The 7064-nt window shown below is 50.1% G+C and overlaps 1 protein-coding gene across 1 annotated transcript; it reads left to right on the forward strand.

The window, feature by feature from the left end:
- The first annotated feature begins 806 nt into the window (after positions 1 to 806).
- On the forward strand, positions 807 to 6815 carry ING2 (inhibitor of growth family member 2). The gene is made up of 2 exons (XM_019953585.2): positions 807 to 1167; positions 5997 to 6815. Exons 1-2 carry the CDS (start codon positions 984 to 986, stop codon positions 6665 to 6667), a joined length of 855 nt encoding a protein of 284 aa, XP_019809144.2. The 5' UTR covers positions 807 to 983; the 3' UTR covers positions 6668 to 6815.
- The last annotated feature ends 249 nt before the right edge of the window (positions 6816 to 7064 follow it).

Raw genomic sequence — 7064 nt, forward strand, 5'->3', positions numbered from 1 at the left:
CCGCCGCCGCCAAGCATGCCCGAGAGCCGCGCCCGCCGCGTCGTCCCCGCAGGCCGCCCTCAGGGTCGCGGCGGGAAGCGGCCGCCCGCTGCCGCTTTCTGAGGCTCTCCAGGGGCAGCGCTAGGCCGCACCTGATGGGGGCGGGGGCGGGGCGGAAAGTCGGTAACACCAGGCCGAGGGAGCGGGACCCAGCTTCCCTCTCCCTGAGGGAAGGGCGGAAGGAAGGCAGTCGCCCGCCCTCGCGCTACAGTCCCATTCAGACACTGAGCGGAGAGGCGGCGGGGCCGTGCTGCCCCTTTAAGAGGAGGCGGGGCGCAGCCTGCCGTTTGGCCGCCCTCCGCACCCTCCCCCCGCCCGGGCCGAGAGTTGACAGACCAATCGCCCGGGTGGCGGAGGGAAGGCGGGAGAATGCGAACCCTGCGGTAGGGCGGTAGGGGCGGGCCCCCGGGCCTCCTCTAGAGGGAGCCCTGCGCAGGCGCAGAGGCGGCCGCAGCCGGAGGGGCGGGGGCAGCCCAGCGGGAGAGACTCTTCGGCAGGCGCGGGAGGGTGATTGGGGGAAAAGCGGGCAGCGAGAGGCTTGTCATGGGGATCCGAGTTACGGGGCGGCACTGGTAGCATCTGGGGCCTCCCGGGGGGACCGGAAGTGTCAACGCTCGGGACCCCGGCGCCAGCTCCGCTAAGGGAGATCGGGAGTGGGAGGGTCCCCGCTGCTCTAGTCCTGGGAAGGGAGGGGGAAAGGAGGGAGCCGCGATCTCGCCCCGCCCCTGGGCTTGTTACGGCGGGGGCGGGGAGTGAGGGCTTCTTTCGGGGGGGAGGGAGCGGAGATCGGGGGACTCAGCAGTGCCCTCCCGAGCGGCGGCCGGTGTCCCCGCGGCGCCGGGCTGCCGAGCCGAGGAGCCGCGGCGGCCGTGGCTGTTGCATGTGTGGCTGCTGGATGCGGAGGCGGCGGCGGCGGTGGCGGCGGCGGCGGCAGCAGCGGCAGGATGTTAGGGCAGCAGCAGCAGCAGCAGCAGCAGCAACTCTACTCGTCGGCCGCGCTCCTGACCGGCGAGCGGAGCCGGCTCCTCACCTGCTACGTGCAGGACTACCTCGAGTGTGTGGAGTCGCTGCCCCACGACATGCAGAGGAACGTGTCCGTGCTGCGGGAGCTGGACAACAAATATCAAGGTAGGGGCCGCGGGTCCTCCACCCCGACTCGGGGCCCGGGCACGGTCGCTCGGAGCCTGCCCCAGGGAAAGTGCCACTTTTCCAGCTCACCCCGAGTGTACACAGTGTGTGTGGGGGTCTGGCATGTGGGACCCGGGGCAGCGGGCCCCCGCAGGTGGGGTTCGCGGCCCTCCCCCTTCCCCCGCTGCGGACTTCTTGTGTGGGGGGGTTTGAGGGTGGAAGGGAGCGGTGGCCGCCCGTCAGCCCCCGCTGCAGACCCAGCGGCTGTAGCCGCTGTGAAGACGAAATCAGCCATTTTTAAGCAGCAAGCTCATTTGTTCCGGGTGTTCGCCCGCCGGGTGCCGCAGACCCCTCGGCGCCCCGGCCCGGGGAGCGTGCAGCCGGGCGGTGGAGGGACGGGTGCCGTGGGGAGTGAGCGGCCGGCCGCAGCCGGACTCCCGCGGGCCCACAGGGCCGGGCTTCCTTCAGCCCAGCCCGCCTCAGGCCCCCACCCCCTGAGCGCAGATGCACTGGAACGTGCTGGGGGGGAGGGGGCGAGGGCGGACTGCGAAGGCGGCCTCCGGGGAGGTCCCTCCCCTGGCGGTCCGGAGCTCCGGGCTCGGGAATCGAGTCTTCCCCCGTCTCCCGCCCCAGGGAAAGTTCCGGGCCGCAGCCTTTCCCGGCTGCTACAGCCGAATGGTTGAAAGGCTAGGGGGCTCCCCATGGGGGAGCCGAGGGGTGTGTGTATGTGTGTGTCTCTGTGTGTGGGGCGAGGAGGACCCCTACCCCCCGCCTGGGGGCGGGGCTTGCAAGGTGACGTAGATGTGGGCGGGGCGCGGGCACGCGCGCTCCCGCCCGTCCGGAAAATGGCTCGTCGAGGGCAGGCTCGGGCGGCTGTGCAGGACGTTAGCTCGCCGTCGGCGCAGTCAGCGTTGGGATTCGGGACACGTTTGTCTGTGAATTTTCGACTCCACCTCCCCCCCCCCCCGCCCCAATCACTCAAATCACGACAGAAATACAGTCAGCCTCCGGGACCGTCGCCGATCCCGGCACCGCGTAGGTTCCGGGCCCTGCGTCACTTCCGGGTCCCCTAAGGGTGTGAGCTGGTTGACTGGGCAACCGCCTGGCGTCTCTCAACTCCGGAGTCCCTCCTTCGCCGAGTTTAAATGCTGTGGCAAAAGCCGCCCTTTGTGGTCAGACCCAGACAGCTAGGACAGGGAATCGACTTTTCTTACAGAGCGTGTTATTTGTTATTTGTCATTGGTGACCCTTTCACCTGCAACTGCAAGGGGAGGAGTTAACTTAAATGGGGAGCCGTTTGCGGTTAATAATCCCGAATCAAGCAACCGACCTTGGACCTGATGTGAAATCAGCCCTCTGAACTTTAAAAAGATAACTTCTTGGACCCATTCTCAGTTTTTCGACCCGTCGCTAATCCTACAATTTAGTGTCTTAACGCATTTCTGGGGTGGTATTTTGGGGCCTGCAGCCTGATAGAATATTTAGTTGTCTCTGTGTCTTGTTTCTTAACCTATTAAAAAACAGTTTAAAGGCAGTTTATTTCTGCCTTTTGAATCCATATTGACAGGACTGGTCTCTTTTGGGGTGGGGGAAGTGATTAATACAGATTACTTACTGGTTGTCAGTTGCTGCACTGCGTTCAGAACATTATCCCATTTAATCTTCACAGCTCAATGAAGTAAACATTCATTTTTCAGACAAATTTAAATTTACAAGGAGTTTGAGTAACTTGTCCAATTAAGCGGGGAATGTTTGACTCCACAGCGGGGCTTCTTCAGGTGCACATGGTCGTTTCTAAAGTATTTAAATCTTTTTTTTTAATGCTCTCCAAAGGTGTTTTCTATAGACATGGAGCACATACCTGAATTGTAACCTAAAGATATTACATGTGTGCCTCAGAGTTGTATGTGGAACCTTTTTAGTTTTCCAATGATAACTCTGAAGTTTGTAAAACTTGGATGCTTTTACATTTCTTTAAAGACCTGTTTGAGTTCACAGAAGTTAAGATACTTTAATTTGAATTGGCGAGCGATAATTTGTTATAGGAAATATGCAGTCTTGACCATGTAGATTTGACCACGTGAGAAACAGTATTGGGCCTTGAAAGACTGCTAAGTCGCTTCAGTCGTGTCCGACTCTGTGTGACCCCATAGACGGCAGCCCACCAGGCTCCCCCGTCCCTGGGATTCTCCAGGCAAGAACACTGGAGTGGGTTGCCATTTCCTTCTCCAATGCATGAAAGTGAAAAGTGAAAGTGAAGTCGCTCAGTCATGTCGGACTTTTAGCGACCCCATGGACTTCAGCCTACCAGGCTCCTCCCTCCATGGAATTTTCCAGGCAAGAGTACTGGAGTGGGGTGCCATTGAGAGATTATAAAAAGTTGTAGCTCCCTTAAGACTATCAGATCAGATCAGTCGCTCAGTCGTGTCGGCTCTTTGCGACCCCATGAATCGCAGCACGCCAGGCCTCCCTGTCCATCACCAACTCCCGGAGTTCACTGAGACTCACTTCCATCGAGTCAGTGATGCCCTCCAGCCATCTCTTCCTCTGTCGTCCCCTTCTCCTCCTGCCCCTAATCCCTCCCAGCATCAGAGTCTTTTCCAATGAGTCAACTCTTCGCATGAGGTTCGTTTCAAAAGTAATACAAAAACAGTGATCTAGTTTCACTCTATGCACATGCTTCCTAAGCTCAACTTTCAGTTTTCTGTTAGCTTTGTATACTTGTGTGTTTTTGATTTTTCATGTCTTTAATTTCTTTGCTAGTTCTTAAGTATTTTTTGCTTTTTTATTTCATATTTACAGTAATAGTGATATAAGTTATTTAGACAGTCAAATTTTTTTCCTATTTCATACATTTTCAGAAATTACTGAAGAACCCTAAAAGTAGACTTAAAAACTTTTAAAGATAGAGGAATGAAGAAAACAATTGCATAATTGAATGAAGTATTTATTATGTGTGTGTTAGCCGCTCAGTCGTATCTGACCCTTTGCGATGTCAAGGACTGTATCCTGTCAGTTTCCTCTGTCCATGGAATTCTCCAGGCAAGAAAACTGGAATGGGTTGCCATTTCCTTCTCCAGGGGATCTTCCTGACCCAGGGATTGAACCCAGGTCTCCTGCATTGCAGGCAGAATCTACCGTTTGAGCTATCAGGGAAGCCCAGTTTATTATGGGGTATTGTTATTAGAGAACCTCAATTTTTGTTCCGGTATTCTTGTTCATAATTTCCTTCATAATCAAAGGTTATTTACACCTTTGAGCTAAAATTTCGAATTTAATATCCAGTGCCTTCCATGCAGGTGTGTAGAATGTGCTTAAAGGGTAGAGCCAAACTGACAGGTATGGTGCAGTTCAAAGTCTAGGGTGGTTACCTGTTGAGTTTCAGTGTCTTCACATGCAGAAGTGGTGGCTTGCTCACAGGATTGTGATCATGAGAAAGTTGCATGGAAGGGACTCAGTGAGTGTTAGTGGCCTTTCTTCCGTCACTATGTAATTAAGGTGTCTTGCAAAGGTGAATTTTTACCTCATATATAGTATCTGTGTTACTATAATTAGCTTCTAATTCCTGATTATTGGATAAGGCTGCCTTTATTTTTTAAACTTCAATTTTTGTATGTCTGAGGGGAAAATATAGAACTTTTTTTTCCTGGAAGAAAGTTGAGTTCTAAAGAAATCCACTTACATACCTAGCTGGGAAAATGAGCAAGATGTGAACATTATTTAAAAATACTCTGTGCGGGTGTGAGTACCCTCAGACATGTGGGGGCACATTGTCCAGTAAATAGTTGTCCTTTGTGTGAGTACCTACAGTTTCCAAGGAGGTTCTGTTTCATAAGTTGTGTTGAATACATGCTCTATGTTACCTTACTTGGAGACACCCCCCAATGTATGTTACTCATCTAACATTTTTGTTCTTGTCGTTAGAGTAATGACATTAGAAGATAAAACAGTGATATGGCATGTGGTGTGATAAATTCCAAGTTAATTTTTGTTTCTGCGCTGTTTCTAAGAACTCTTTCAGGTAGCATTGTATCTCATAAGAACAAGAAAGAGGACAGATTTGAATAAGACACTTATGTAAATTTGGTGACATCTGGAACTATATTTTCAGATTTTTGTATGTCTTCTAATGACTCAGCCATTTTTAGTTGATTTAAGTGTATCCCACATTCTCTAAAGTACCTAAATCAGCAGATCAAAAAACTGAGGACCAAATGCTGAGTTATCTACAAAAGCACAGTGACCCATTGCTGACTTAACTATAATTTTGTTAATAGCTTAGTCAGTTGATGCCAGAACCTGAACCTAAACCTGTTCTGGAAATAGTTTGATTTTCAGCGTCTCCCATGTGATGCAATAAAAGAGCCATTCAAGCGAATATCATGGAAAGCTAAGAGTTATTTGTGTCTGCTTTGCTTAATCTCCAGGGGATGATCTGAAAGTCGAGGTAGAGAGTGCCTCTGGGGCCATGTAGCAAGTCACGGATTGAACTGTCTAGCCTAGTCCCGGTGAAAGACTTATTTTTAATTAGCCACACATCTTTTGTCCTTTCTAGTGTAGATTAATGAATATTAGGGAGGGCTCATTCTTTTTATTAGCTTATTTCTAAAAGTACTTTCATGTTGGATAATGTGTGGTCTTGGTAAGGACAATAAAATGTTTTTACTGTATTCATACTGTGCAGGAATGTGGTTTTATGGTTGAGTTCTTTTTTTTTTTGAGTTCTTTCTTACTGTACCAGTTCTGGGAAAAATAACTAACTTGAAAAATGTTATATGTGCCAACGTGCATTTTCTTTTTTTTCTGATTTTTTTCTTTTCTTTTTTTAGAAACATTAAAGGAAATTGATGATGTCTATGAAAAATATAAGAAAGAAGATGATTCAAACCAGAAAAAACGCCTCCAGCAGCATCTCCAGAGGGCATTAATCAATAGTCAAGAACTGGGAGATGAAAAAATTCAAATTGTCACACAGATGCTCGAATTGGTGGAAAACCGGGCAAGGCAAATGGAGCTCCACTCCCAGTGTTTTCAAGATCCAGCCGAAAGTGAGCGAGCTGCGGATAAAGCGAAGATGGACTCCAGCCAACCAGAACGGTCTTCCAGAAGGCCCCGCCGGCAGCGGACCAGTGAAAGCCGCGACCTGTGCCACATGACGAACGGGATCGAGGACTGTGACGATCAGCCCCCCAAAGAAAAGAAATCCAAGTCCGCCAAGAAAAAGAAACGCTCCAAGGCCAAGCAGGAAAGAGAAGCTTCCCCCGTCGAGTTTGCAATAGATCCCAACGAACCTACATACTGTTTATGTAACCAAGTGTCTTACGGGGAAATGATCGGATGTGACAATGAACAGTGTCCAATCGAATGGTTTCACTTTTCGTGTGTTTCACTTACCTATAAACCAAAGGGGAAATGGTATTGCCCAAAGTGCAGGGGAGATAATGAGAAAACAATGGACAAAAGTACTGAAAAGACAAAAAAGGAAAGAAGATCGAGGTAGTTAAAGGCCATCCACATTTTAAAGGGTTGTCTTTTATATAATGCTTTCAGAATTTACTTTCAGAAAATGTTTTAGGGTAAATGCATAAGACTATGCAATAATTTTTAATCATTAGTATTAATGGTGTATTAAAAGTTGTTGTACTTTGTCTGTGACCTTAATTTTCTGCACTGAATTACCAAATATTTTAAACCAGGTAGTCTTCAGATCGCCTGATGAAAGGAGCAGGGACTAGAAAAGGGTGGCTTGAACATGATAAAAACTTCACACACCATGCCTATTTCATCTTCACTGAAACTGCAATGCTAATTTGGGGGGAAACACCAAAGTTTTGCTAGCATTTTAGTTCTGTGTGCTTAAAAAAGTTTAGATACAGTTGAGAGTTCTCTGTAAGCCT

The sequence above is a fragment of the Bos indicus genome, chromosome 27, assembly GCF_029378745.1.
Source record: "Bos indicus isolate NIAB-ARS_2022 breed Sahiwal x Tharparkar chromosome 27, NIAB-ARS_B.indTharparkar_mat_pri_1.0, whole genome shotgun sequence".
NCBI classification, from domain to species: Eukaryota; Metazoa; Chordata; class Mammalia; order Artiodactyla; family Bovidae; genus Bos; species Bos indicus.